At 41.1% G+C, this 13,851-nt stretch overlaps 1 protein-coding gene and 1 long non-coding RNA gene across 2 annotated transcripts; one reads left to right on the top strand and one right to left on the bottom strand.

Moving 5' to 3' along the window:
* Positions 1-2,649: 2,649 nt before the first annotated feature.
* Positions 2,650-9,741, top strand: LOC103375117 (interleukin-5 receptor subunit alpha-like). The gene is made up of 10 exons (XM_008305322.1): positions 2,650-2,733; positions 3,204-3,277; positions 5,280-5,332; positions 5,476-5,630; positions 6,543-6,718; positions 7,837-7,973; positions 8,147-8,291; positions 8,436-8,541; positions 9,092-9,173; positions 9,256-9,741. The coding sequence occupies exons 2-10, from the start codon at positions 3,211-3,213 to the stop codon at positions 9,340-9,342; spliced, it is 1,008 nt and encodes a 335-aa protein (XP_008303544.1). The 5' UTR covers positions 2,650-2,733; positions 3,204-3,210; the 3' UTR covers positions 9,343-9,741.
* Positions 9,742-11,158: 1,417 nt separating this feature from the next.
* On the bottom strand, positions 11,159-13,734 carry LOC103375118 (uncharacterized). Its single transcript, XR_521182.1, has 3 exons — positions 13,132-13,734; positions 12,876-13,011; positions 11,159-11,557 (listed from the first exon to the last, which is right to left on the bottom strand). It is a non-coding gene; the product is annotated as an uncharacterized LOC103375118 (long non-coding RNA).
* Positions 13,735-13,851: the final 117 nt, after the last annotated feature.

Here is a 13,851-nt window from a genome sequence, read left to right on the forward strand (position 1 = left end):
CATCTTTTGATTCTCATTTTTTGTGCTAAGAAGTTGTAAAAGTCTATTTGCAACATAGCTAAATGTTTGATGAGGTCAGGGAGGATCGAATCATCAAATTCACTGACACGTTCAGGTAAAACTACATAGTACAACTATTTTTATTTTTTTTGCCTTTGTTTAACCAGGTGAGTCCCATTGAGATTGGCATCTCTTTTGCAAGGGAGCCCCGGCCAAGAGGGCAGCAACCAGGGCTACAACAATACAACACAAAAAATAGAAAAAATAATATATAATCACTACAAGGCATAAATACATGAACTACATACAGTACATGACAACTCAATTGAAGCAGCTACAGACTTCTGTTTTTACAGACTGTAACAAAACTTTAAAATCCCCCAAAGAAACAAGGTCAGACGATTTGAGCGTCTTCTGCAGCAGACTCCAGGACCAAGGGGCATTGTGACAAAACACAGTCTTCCCAAATGCAGTGAAGGCACGACGGACCGAGAACATACCATTGATGATCTTATTAAAATGTAGTGTTCGCTTCGAAATGTTGAGTCCTTTGACACCCATTATTGGTTTTTACTAGTTACCCATTAGTCTTTTATGTTTTCGATGTAAGTACCACGGAACGTAATAATAATAGTGATGTATGACAACATGCCAACGTCTGACAGTCCTGAAGCTTGTGGTTCTGTTCTGTCAAACTGCATTGCATTATACACGGAAGTGTTTCTGTTTTTAACCCTTCTGTTGTTGATATGCGTAGATTTGCCAACATTAAAACCACCTGCTTAATATAGTGTAAGTGCCCTCATAGCGCCAAAACAGCTCTGGCCCATAGGACCTCTGTAGGTTTCATGTGGGGCCTTTGGGTTCTCAGGGTTCTGTGGTGAAGCCTCCATGGATTTGGGCTTGTTCATGTGCATCCATGCGTTGGATACTTGATCAGATTAGGATCTGAGGAGTGTGGAGGGCAGGTCAACGCCTTGGACTCTTGGGCGTGCTCTTTGAGTCGTTCCTGAGCAGTTCCTGAGAAGTGGGAGGGTGTATTGTCCTGCTGGGGGAGGTTGTTTCTGTCGGGGAGTGATGCTGCTATGGAGGAGTCTGATTAATGTTTAAGTGGGTGTCAAAGGACTCAGCATTTCGAAGCAGAACATTACATTTTAACAAGATCATCAATGGTATTCACTTTACCTACCAATAGTTTTAATCTTGCGGCTGATCAGTTCCAGTGGTAATTAAATATCATATAAATCGTAATCAAGTCACTGCAAACCGTTAGTAGCTCTGAACTTGGTGAAATCAGTCAATTTGTCAGCCACTGAACTGAAGTGAAAACCTCCTGAGTGTCCCTGTCTGGAGTCTACGTCAAACCACCCAGTATTTTACATCCTCATGCTACTAAACCCAAACACACTGCTCTGGGCTGGTGGGTTGTGATAGTGAAGCTGTGGCTGGATATATGGCTAATGTTTGGACTTCAGCTGCCATTGTGGTTCGATCTGTGGTTCTCGGTGGCAGCTGTCGTCTCAAAACTGCAGTTATGAAGCCTGTCTCAGCAGCGGTTGGTGAAAGACGAACTGCTGAACTGGCTCCTCTAAATGCAATGGTGCAGACTTGTGTCCAAGCTGAGGATGCACCACACCCACACAGCTGAGTACGCGTCTCTGTTGCAACCAGTGATGGTCTACAGGCTTCATGATACTGTATGATTGTGTGCAGTGATGTTTTAGCATTGCTAAATGTTGCATTAAAGCTGTTGTACTCCTGAACTCCTAAATCTGAACCACAGCCGCAGTCCGAGCTGTAACCATGCATCCAGTCATCACAGTCATGCAGAGCAGCTGCGGCTGTGCCTACAACCAGCAGCTGGATAATGTCAGAGATCGGCCTTTAAAAATGAATAATGAGCAATTAATGCATTAATTGTAACATCAGGTGTCCTGTCTATGGTATCTGCAGTGTTTCCCTAAACTGGCAGTGCGTTATAATTGGACCAATCATTTCCTTCTGGATGAATAAAGTTCTATCTTATTTTATTTTATCTTACTAGAAAGAAGAAAGGTCTCATATCTAAATGCTTTTTCCGAGACTTCTTCTTTCTGTTTCCTTAAAAGTAGCTACATTCAAATATTAAGTTTAATGGAGGGTGATCAAAATATTTTAATCTTGCGGTGTACGCGTGAGTGGAGAAAAATAGAGAAATGGAAACACACTCTACCAAGTAAATTAGAGAACCTTTTGCTACCACTTAATTAAATGCATGGTTGCAAGACAAAAAAATTAAAACCTTAAACCCCCCAAAATGGCATTTGACAAGTTGTGTTGATGTAATAATATTGGTGGCTGAACCAACTTTATATTTAGTGTAACTTGAACAAAAATATCTGCTTTGATTAATTTCCAGTTGTGGTGAATTAAATAGATTGGCATGATAACTCTGGATTTTAGCTTGTGTTCGTGCTCCCAGTTGTGAATTGGTGATTTAAAATACCATAGACTGTATTCCCCTAACGCTAACACAGTTCACTGGTTGAACATTATTTCATTAGAAGTTGTCATAACTCACAAAAGACTGTTGCGCACTGTTGTGTTCAAGTTTTGTTTTTACAGTGCAGCACTTGGTTTCCTGAACCTTTGTATAGTACGTGACGTCATGCTTCTTCTTTCCCCTGAAGTGTGTCATTGTCTTGTGTTGCGGTGAGAAGCACAGTGAGCGACAGAGTGGAGGAACAGCAGGAGGTAACGGCGTCTTATTCACGTTATTTACAACAATGTTACTGTGCTATAGCAGGATTGATGGCTCTGAGTTCGGTTAAGAGAGCCTCAATCTACAATAGCCAATTATGTCCATTAATGGTATGAGTGTGTTGACAAAGCAAAGCAGTGATAAACTCAGTGATTCTGTCTTTTTGTTTTCGAGGATGTAAAGATAGTTGTAGGCTTGCTTATGTTGGTAAACCTCACGGGCGAAGGCAGAACGATGGAGAATTTGCACTCACTTTATGTTTGATAGTTTGTCCACTGAGATGTGCCACTAGCCTTCAGCCTGTAGATGTAAGCACTAAAAAAGGGGAAGTATGAAATGCCAGGAAATTACTGTGTGTTCTGATAAAATAGCGACCCCATGCTGACTGTGTCTTGGCTCAGTACTGAAGCTCATCACTGTGTGTTTATGTGCACCTGTTCGACTTTGTGTGTTAAAACCACAGGTTGGCAATGAAGCTGTTTCCTGCTCATCCAAGTCTTTGGGCCAGCTTGCTGGTTTTGTGGGTGTCACAAAGTGGTGAGTGGCTTTTGACGTCACACACAATTTACACTCGTACTCTGCCAATATAACGAAAGGAGGATGACAAATGGCTATCAAAATATGGCTGTTAAAACATGATTTTTCTTCAGTAAACCATGTTTTATTCGTCAAAGGTTTTTTGTTTTCATCTGGGTGGTGTCGCAGTTTGTTTCCTCTTTCCCTGTAAATAATGTTCAAGGAAATGAGTTGTCTCCTCCACCCAGATTAAAGTGTGATTTCGCCCCCCCCCCAGCGCTGAGCCAAACTCCACTCACTGCAATATTTTTTTAAATTACCGTACTTTTCAGACTACTGAGCACACCTGAATATAAGCCGCACCCACTAACTTTGAAAAGAAACAATAATGAGATATTTACATAGAAAGATTTTTTTCACTTCTTAACTTAAGTCGTCTTCTTCAGTATCAAAAAGCCTCAGAATTGCTTTGTCACACACTTCCTCAGTCTCTCTTTCGTTGTCGTTCAATGTCACTTTCGTCTCGAGGCAAAATCGCCCCTGAGCTTGTGCTGTTCTCTTTGTCAGGCAGCGGTCCAGCCTTTCGAAACCCATTGGTGATAGCTGATTTTTTGACACTGCTCCACGCTGTCAGGATCCAGCCCGTACAAATCCATAAATTAGCCGCATCAAGTGGTCAAAGCGTGTGAAAAAAGTAGTGGTTGATAGTCCGCAAATTACGGTACAAGAAGTAATTAAGGGTCTGAGAGGGGAGGAGGGAAGGTGTAACAAAAAATGGAGAGCAACACTTAATCGCCACACACAAGGGTTTCTTGGAGGTTGAGGACTTTTACCTTCGTTGTTGTGGTGGATTCTGAACTCTATCTGTTTGAGCAGTTGGTCTGACCTGGACGCTGGAGATATTGGAAGGCAATGCAAGTGCAAGAGAGGGCTGGGGCAGTCTGAGAAGTAACCTAACGTTAGTTTGAAGGAGGTCAGGATGAGGGTCTGAAGGGAAACAATGCAGTGCGGTGGGACTTTTATAGTCCAAGAGCACAAACAGTCTAAACCACTGTGTCACACTTGAAAGACAAGAAGTCGTGTGAACTCTTAAATGAAGGGTTTTACTGACTCTCACTTGAGGGCAGCGGCTGCCGTCTAATTAGAGGGTATTAACATTCTTTCCTCATCAATGTCACGTTGGCTCTAGAGGCAGATCTTCACTGCGGGGACTCGGCACCCTAATCAGCCCTTCCAGATCTACAGTTTCCATTATAGTGTAGGGTCTGACAGTTAGTGCCAAGTGTGCCACAACGAAGAAAAGTAGTAGCTACTGACCGTACAGTGCGAACGAAAAGCATTCACTGCTGTTACAAGTGGGATGTTGACTTCCAGTTGACGCCAGAGTCTCCAACATATGTTTCTGGTGAACTCTAGTTAATTTTTTTGTCTGATGAAGAACAGGCAACAGTCGTATGTACCATCTCTCCTATCTTAATCGCTGAAGCTCCATCAGAGGAGTCATAGGTGTCTTGGTGATGATATTGTGAGACTTAATTTGCCTGACTTGTGATTTTTAATGACCTTCTCACGGTCTTATGTTAACGTGTCTTTGTATAACAATCACTTTAGAAACAGTCACTGCACTCAGATGATCTTCTTTTCACAAACTGTGTGACTTCTACTCCCTAATTAATTAAGTAGGTCCATTCAAAAATGTTCAGGCCACCTGCAAGTTCCTGCAGTGGAAAACAGCTCAATGTGAAGATGTGTAAAACCGTCTTCTATCCATGAAATTCTGAGTTGTATACGCTTTAGTAGAGATTCTAATGTCAACATTAGCACTGTTAGAGGAGAGTCGCATCATTTAATTTAGAGAATTACCTCTTAAAAGGGAAAAAGATTTCAAATGCTGATGATCACACTGAGCTGCATGTTTTATGTGTACGTTCTCAGAGTTGAAATCTGAAAGCCGTGGCTAACATGAATTATACTTGTGTTTTTCCTAATGCTGTGACTCTGTGTGTATCTTTTCTTATAACAGAGACTGAGGACAACAGCTTAAATGTCTGTCAGCAGAAAGAGTACCTTGACGAGGTCAGAATTTAACAGTTTTTTTTTTGTTGTTGTTTTTTTTTTAACTTCCCAATGCTGCACAGATACAGTAAAATCTTACTGCTTCAATACAGAGTTTTTTGTTTTCTATTTTCTGTTATTTTTCTGTTGTGAAACTATTTCAGCTCAGAGTGCAGGACTCTACAGGCCAGGATAATACTTTGGACAAGACTGATGTAGAAGAAACCTTTAACTGCCTCCTTTACCCAACAAATACACTCAACTGCTCCTGGTCATTTGGCACATTAGAGAAGGATACTCAGCTTTCTGTTTCTGTCAGGTATTTTTTATTTAAAAAAAAAAAGAAACATAACCCATATCTATGTGCATACATGTTATTCCAAGTTATTCTTTGTCGGGTGCCTATGAAACATATTCACACCTCTTGGAAATGTTTCCCTTTTACTGTTTTACAACATTGAATTGTGGTTTCAAGGATTTTTCAAGAAATTACAAAAAAAAAAAATTGTTTCATATTAAAGTAAAATATTATTTCTTTAAAGTAATGTAAATGAATAAAAATATGAAACGTTTGCAGAAGTATTTCACCATCTTTAACCCTTTGGTGACCACAACATGGGTCAAATGCTGAAGTTCAGTCAGGTTGTGTGGGGCTCATGAGTGAACGGCCCTTTTCAAGTCCAAAAACAAATTCTCAATTGGACCAAGGTGTGTGTTCTGACTCAGCCACTCCAGAACATTGGCCTTATTGTCTTGCTGGGAAACAAATCTTCTCCCAAGTTGTAGTTCTCTTGATTTTGCTGCACTTTACTGCATTCAGGACCTCCTGCAGAGAATCATAACCACATCATGATGCTGCCACCACCATGCTTCCCAGTAGGGAAAGTGTGTTTGTGAATATGCGCAGTGTTTGGTGTCTGCCACATATAGCAGCTAGTCTGAAGGCCAAAAACACTATAAGCTTTCTCCCATGTCTTTCCTCTCTCCTATAAAGCTTTGACTTGTGAAGAACAGGCAGCTATTATTGTAAACATAGTCTCTCCCATCTCAAGAGTCCTTTTTTTGTTTTTTGCTAAAATCTTGTCAAAAAGTCCAATTAAATTGATTCAATGCTGAAAAGCAATAAAAGCGGAAAACTTCAAACATAAGCTAAAACAAGCGCGTCTACCAAAGGGCTACATTCAAATGTAAGCATTATTTTGAGTGTGTATCTCCTTCTCTCTCTCCCCAGTGTTTGTGATGAAGACACAGCGGTTCAGTCTCTAAACCAGACGTCTGTGGAAAGAGTCGGGTCAATGTCTTTGAATGTTGGCAAGCATGAGGTGTCAGATGTAATCCTTCACTTTAACATGTCCCGGCACGAAGAGTGGAAAACGTACACCTACGTATACGACATGGACATGCTAGGTAACACTCCAAGACAAACACGGTTACAGAGTTTTTGTTGAGTAGTTGCAACTGATAATACTACATATCTGATTAAAAAAGAAAAAGAGAGAGAGAGAGAGAGAGAGAGAGAGAGAGAGAGAGAGAGAGTAGGTATCAACCTTTTCAATAACTTAAGCAATAGCTAACAACACAACCTGATAATTTCACCCACAGAATTTTTCACCTCTGACCAGTACCAGTAACAAAGGAGGCATTCAGATTCAAGATGCAGTAGTCTGACTCACTGGATTGTTTAGCTGGAAGCCCAAGAACAAACCGGAGAAATCTTCAGTTCTCAGATGTTGAATTTATTTAGGTCACAGGTAAAGTGAGGCAGCGCTGGATTCAGAGAGTAATCCCATGTCCAGCTGAACTGAGTTCTTCTGGGTTCAGGTTACAGATATCTTCCTGGGCTGGGACTGCCCCGTACAGTACAGTCAGACGTTGGACTTGTACGAGTTTATTTGGTCAGTTACTGTGACGTGAACAGGCGAACCACTGTTCATGTGGAAGTTCACTGAAATGTAAACAGAAACTGCTTGAATCAAATACAAAGTGTGTGTGTGTGTGTTGTCCAAAAGATGTGTATCTAAAGCAACTGATAGAAAAGAGGAGTTTCCGTTGTCTCCCAGTATGTGACCCAGTTCTCACCGGCCATGTTATTTTCAAGGACGTGCACTGTGCTCAGTGGAAAAAAACAAAACAGGATCATAAGTTCAGTGCAGAAATACAGATTCAGAATACATGATAGCTCGAAACATCATTAATTATAACAGGATGTAGACTGTGGGTATAAATCTGCCGTTGGTCGCTCATTTCAGGTGGCTTTCTTCTTCCCTTCCTTTATCTGTGTTACTGTTTTCTTTACTACAGAAAACAACAACAACAACCTCTAAGCAGCAGCATGTTTAAGTCAAGGATTTGAATCATGTAGTAAGTCAGCACCGGTAGTGCTCATCTCCATCAGAGCCACAGTAGAGTACAGGAGGAGGGACTAAAGAGACCGACATAAGCGGTGTCCAGTGCCTTATGTGTAGATTTAGGTTGTATTTTGTAAAAAAAAAATAAAATAAAATGTGTGGTTCTGTGTTTCACAGAGGTTCTGTCTCCACCCCAGAACATCTCTGCATCAATCAAAGATGGAGGCCTTGACATAACATGGGATGCGCCCCACCCCCGATCAAACATAAACCCGACCCGATGTTTTAACTATCAGCTGGACATGAGTAGTAAGGTACAGTATGTCTGTGGGTGCTGGTTATTTCAAAAATAATACACACCGTTTACCGTGTTGCTTTCTGGTAACTGACAAATCAACAGAAATATTGAACAAGACAAACCTGGCAAGATTCAAAAGGGAACCAAGTCCATAAAGTGAGAGTTTACTGATTAATCTTTTTGAAACAGGAAAAACCCATAATTGTCACTGCCAATAAGTCCTTTAGGGAGCCAAATGCAGATCCCAGCCGCACCTACAAAGTGAGAATCAGGACAATAGTGGGAGACACGTGTCATGGATCTTCTGAGTGGAGTGCCTGGAGTCCCACTGTCAGTGAGTGCTTTTTAAAATTTTTTTAAAGTAAGCTTGTCATCCTCATCCACTGATTCAAAGGTTAGTGCCTGGACGATTGACTACTTATAAAAGCAACAACCGCAGTACAATTATCGGCTTTTTTGTGCGTCTGTGTGTTTGCAGCGGTAGAACAGTCGGTTTACAAACTCAACCCTGTAGTGATCATCTCGATTTCACTCGGAGTTCCCATGATCCTCCTGGCTGTGCTGCTGTTGGTGCGCAATCAGAGGTACAAGTTGTCTTTTTCTGACTGAATGGCCAACCTGCATGACTGCCACACAGTGACACTCACTCACAGCCCCTTTACACACATCCTACCGCTCTTCAAACTTGCTTTTTGAAATTTGTAAATTTTTTTATCCTCCTTGGTGAGTTGTTTCTGAACTGATGCATAAACGCTGTCCTGGTTTTCAAATGTGAGCCAATGTGGGGGCAAGGTGGACCCAGAAGTCAGCAAAAGCAAAGAAAACAAAGAAGAAGTGAGAGGACTGTGGAGGTGCTTTTTTCTCTGAAAAGCCACAAGAGCAGCCACCCTAAGCTTCCTTAAGCTGCACACAGAAGTCCTCCTGCATACATTGTGGAGGGGGAACACCACATGAGAGAAAATGCAATAAAAGATAAACGACAGATGGACTTCCTTCCTCCTTTCTTCGCTTCTTTCACATTTATAAAAATAATACATATATGAACTATTATTTTATCGAGTGCAGCAGACAGCGGAAGAGCTTCAAATAGTCTATTAAGAGTCTTGCTGAAGGCTCATTTTGTGTGTTTTTCAGGGTGTCTCAGATTCTGTTTCCGCCGATTCCTCGTCCACCGCCCAAGTACAAACATTTCTTGGAGAAAAATGATGCATTTAATGTAAGTACGCGCTCGTTTGCCACTCATCCAACAACTCGCACACGAAAGGTTCCAAAGGTTGTCTCTTCTGTTGTGTTTCCAGTTCTTCCACCCTGCACCACCAGCGAAGCCTGAGGAAGAGATCACAGAGGTGCAGGAGACAGAGCAGAACACTGGAAAGTCATTTTGAAAGCGAAACAAGACGGACACATTAGGAACGCTTTAGTTTAACTGTCTGCACTGCCAGGCTTTCGTATACTGTATGTTTCTATTCAGGAGCTAGAATAGATGTGTTGAGTGCATGCAAAGGGTGTGTTGATGTGTATTTATATTTGCAAACTGTGATTAAATGTTTTTATGCTCTTAACGTCCAGCTGTCAGGTCCAGTTAGTCCACATTGTGTGACTTTTTCATCGTTATGTTAAGAAGGATTTGGCTTTAGCATGTTTTGATTGACTAGCTCTCTCAAACAAGTTAATTTTGTTTAACTAAAGGGGTGTGACTGGTGAGATTATTATTTGGAGCATCTATAAAATGTGTGTACATGGCTATTTGTGAAATAAAGTTGGGTAACAGATTGTCTTCTTAACTTGTTTTTTCCGCTTTGTTCATCTGGACTCCTGCATACAGAGGGTTGTCCAGTGAGAACAGGTTGCTTAAGCAGCCTTGATAAAATATATAGAAGTATTGATGACTCAGCCTAGAAGAAGAACATAAAATCTTTAGGAAATATTCGATTTGTTGCAGAAAGTTAGACAGCAGAGCTGATTCCACTCTCATGTGTCAAGTCCACGAGAGTCTGTGGACATCTGTATACTGCACACAATTTGTGTACTCTGCAAGTTCAGCAGTAGGTTGCATGCAGACAAAATATGTCGATGACAATCTACTGTACATGTATGAAACACATCCTCCAAGCAGAATACAAAGTAGTATGATTTTAGACAACTGTTTGCAAGTCTGCAAGGGAGAATAATCCTGGCTAGTTGCTGTACTTTCTAGTCAATCATCCAATAGAGGAGTTGGTAGTCTATGTATTCCACTGCAGTCACAGTTGATGTCCTTGCAGCATAACAGCCACAGATATCTACACAGAGCTTCACATGCATCATCTGATGGTGAATTTTTGCCACTCGGACCCAAACAAACACTCATGTATTTGTTGAGGGACAGAGTATGAGACTAGCCTTACGGTTGCAAAGCTTACAATCACTTCTAAATCTAATTAACACATAGCCATTAATGTCTGTTTTTGCTGTTTGGATTTGGTACGGACTGAAGACAAAATATAACACATTCATTAATGAGCTTAAGAGGTGCTGTTAAGTGGATTTTGTTGTCTTCGAACCAAATCAGGCTAACCAATTCCTCCTGTATCAGGTCTTTGTGCTAAGCTAAGCTAACTGACTGCATTTATTTATTGTTAATCAGTTTATATCCATCTTCTCATCTAGTTGTGCACAAAAAAGCAAACAAGTTCCCAAACCGACTATATCAAAGTCACAACTAAAGAAATCCCTTCTATGAGTCTCAGAGTGTTTTAAAGAAGAAGAAGAAGAAGACTGAAGTGTAGATGCTGTCGTAAACTTTGATCAAAAACTATGTGTCCGGCAGATTGACTGTAATGCCTGAGTGAAGCCTGAGTGAGGATAAACCCAACAGGCTGACCAACTGGGGGGTCATTCAAGGCACAGGAAACAGTAGACACTACTTCTACCTTTATCTTTCTCTGCACAGCGGATACCAGAGATCTGAGTTCATGGTCAGATCTGAACATCAGCTTATAGATTTGGTATCATCAGTGACTGTGAAGAGATGTGTCTTGAAAAAAATGAATAAATATACAAAGTCAGAGTAGTTTTTGTGATCTGCCTTCCCTGCACTCCCATGTTGTTACAGTCAGAGGCCATTTTGTTTCATGGTGTCCAAACACACAGATAAACCACTTAGATTGTACACATCAATAACATAAAAACCTCAAACAACATCAATGATCTTCACCCACACATGGTTAAATTGATTTTATTTATCAAACAAAACATGAGAATACAGGCGGTTGGGCACGTGTTGCATAGTGAGTCCATAAGGCTGGAAGCTGTTGGTGTGTTAACTGGCAAATGCACACTTTCTCACAGACAGATTAAAACAATTACAAACCACGTACAAAGGTGGGCTGAAAATAAAACCCGAGATGTGTATCGTATTTACACAGCAGTAACCAAAACACTCCTTAATTTAAACACATTTCATTGACTTTCAAGTCCCCCAGAAGTTTGTAGGCGGCATGCATGACATACTGCACGTTTCTGTCGTCTCGTTTTCCTGCCAGATTACCGGCGCCTGCATGACGACACAAAGGCCTCAACACACTGAGCTGCCACTGTTCACCTCCATGTAGACGAACTCTGTGGTAGAGAGCATTGAAAGTGGGTTACAGTTGACTGAGTGGGTCATGAGCCAAATAAGACAGTTCAGAAATGCAAAAGAAGTCTTTGACATACCACAAACACAAACCATGTCTGCGTGTCTGTGTGTCTTTGTGTCGGTGAGAGTGCAATGACCAGATTTAAGTCTAAGCGGATCAGTCACAGCTTTAAAACCACAGACAGGTAAAGAAAACAACAATGATCGTCTGGTTGCGATGCAGTGCTTGGCTAGGAAACGTTGGGTCCACGTGGATGTTACCTCCTCCCACCCAGTGGACAACAGGAATCTTCAACCTCAGGACAACACACCCCATCACACTGCAAAAAAAGCTGCTCGGGTGATGGCTTGAGGAACATGACCAAGAGCCTAAGGTGTTAATCCGACCTCCAAACTCCCCAGATCTCAATCCAGTGAAGCATCCGTGGGAACTGGATCCACGGAGGTCTCACAGTGCAACCCACAGGACCCACTACAAATATCGCAGTGACTGACATGACAGATCACCACAAGAGGCTTCCTGTCGACAGATAGGAGCTGTTTTGACGTCTACACAATATACGGCAGGTGGTTTTTAGTGTTGTGGCTGAACAGTGTATGCTATGCTAGCAGATTTTTTGAGGAAGTGTTTACAGGTTGACACAGCGGAAATTACCTTATATACTGTTGCTCACAAAGTTGGAATAATTCAGACACATTCCTCCTTTTATTTCTATTTATACACATGAGTAATCACTTTTGACCAGGTGAAAGGAATTCTGCCTTCTGGATGTGACCGAAAACGGGGGAAGTCCTGCTCATTGACACCACCAACAAGCTTGTGGACAGTTTGCCACAATGTCTTAACACATTGATCTGTGTCAGGGGTGGCCAGACTCAACATTAGTGACTGAGTGACATTTGTAAGAGTAATATTTGCCATTCTTATGCATGTGTTTCCTGTTCAATTGACCGAGCTTGAAAATTTGAAACAAAACCCTTAATCTTATTGTTCTATCACCCCAATTCAGTTATAGCCTTAATACACAGTTTGCAAAAGTTAATTGTGGTTTAATTTTTACTGCGATATGTTTTGTATGTATATTGTGATATCAATAAAGTTTTGAGAAGACATAAACTTTATCTATCAAGAATGAGTCACAATCATTTCATGAGAGGAGATAAAGAAAACACTTTTTATTCCAACTTTAAGGGCAACAGTGTATTATACTATACAAAGCAGCACAAGTATCATATGAAGTAGCCCAACCGTGTGTGTGTGTGTGTGTGTGTGTGTGTGTGTGGATGTGTGTGTCGTACCCAAGTTGTTTTGTAGTTGACTTTTGTCCAGTGGGTCTGTGAGGGGAACTATACCAACATTAGAGGCTGTAGCTCTTCTGTAGGTCTCTATGAGTGTTTCCAGGGTCCTAAACCTCTGAGGTCTGACTCTCAAATCCTGCAATAAAAAAACATACACTAACCGTAAATAACCTCCTCGGCCATGCATGTGTGTGTGTGTGTGTGTGTGTGTGTGTGTGTGTGTTTGTTTCCGATCTGCTCGGAGCTGCTCACCCACCTGGAGACACCAGCCGTCGGCGGAGTGTACGAGCCTGTAGGTGTGCACAAACGGTGTTTTTCTGTGGCACAGAAAGTTGTGAAATTTGAATGACTGTCTGTGCGATGTGTGACACCAAAAAAAACCGACGGGATGATTAAACCTGAAAGTGACATGACACGAGGAGCAGGGGTCGAGGATGAATCAGTGATCTCAGCTTTGTAGTCGGCACGCTCCAAGTTAAACCAGATCTCATTTATGAATAATAACTGTTAGAGCTTGTTTAAATGCTAAAGAATTTTAATGAAAGTTTCATAATGTCCATCTTTCTTTCGTGTGATTTCCTTGCTTTAGAAGCTGCACGTTAGGATTATCGTTTTACATTCTGCACATGTGGCTGGATCGAATTTGTGTCGTTGTGACATATGACTGTAATTCTTAAATTAGGACATTTTTTGTTTCATCTAAAACATTGAAACACAGTTTGTAGACAGCAGTGGGAGAAGATAAACAAGTTTGTAATGTTTTTTGTTTATTTACTTATATATATTTTTTTTACACTTTTTGACAAGTGGATCTTAAACTCTTCAAATTTGGATTTTAACTTATTTACAGTTGAAACCAGAAGTGTACATAAACTGTTTAAAAAGACATAACACCTTTTTTTCCCCCCTCACTGTCTGACAAATCAGACTAAACTCTTCCTGTTTCAGGTCAGTTAGGATTACCTCAATTATTTTT

The sequence above is a fragment of the Stegastes partitus genome, unplaced genomic scaffold (genome assembly GCF_000690725.1).
Source record: "Stegastes partitus isolate 25-593 unplaced genomic scaffold, Stegastes_partitus-1.0.2 Scaffold2475, whole genome shotgun sequence".
Taxonomy (NCBI): Eukaryota; Metazoa; Chordata; class Actinopteri; family Pomacentridae; genus Stegastes; species Stegastes partitus.

What these genes read in the sequence shown, in the direction of transcription:
- LOC103375117 (XM_008305322.1), top strand. Translation starts at nt 3,211, where the DNA reads ATGAAGCTGTTTCCTGCTCATCCAAGTCTTTGGGCCAGCTTGCTGGTT. An exon ending in TTTGTGGGTGTCACAAAGTG is followed by an intron (nt 3,278 to 5,279) that starts GTGAGTGGCTTT and finishes TTCTTATAACAG; the next exon opens with AGACTGAGGACAACAGCTTA. An exon ending in CAGCTTTCTGTTTCTGTCAG is followed by an intron (nt 5,631 to 6,542) that starts GTATTTTTTATT and finishes CTCTCTCCCCAG; the next exon opens with TGTTTGTGATGAAGACACAG.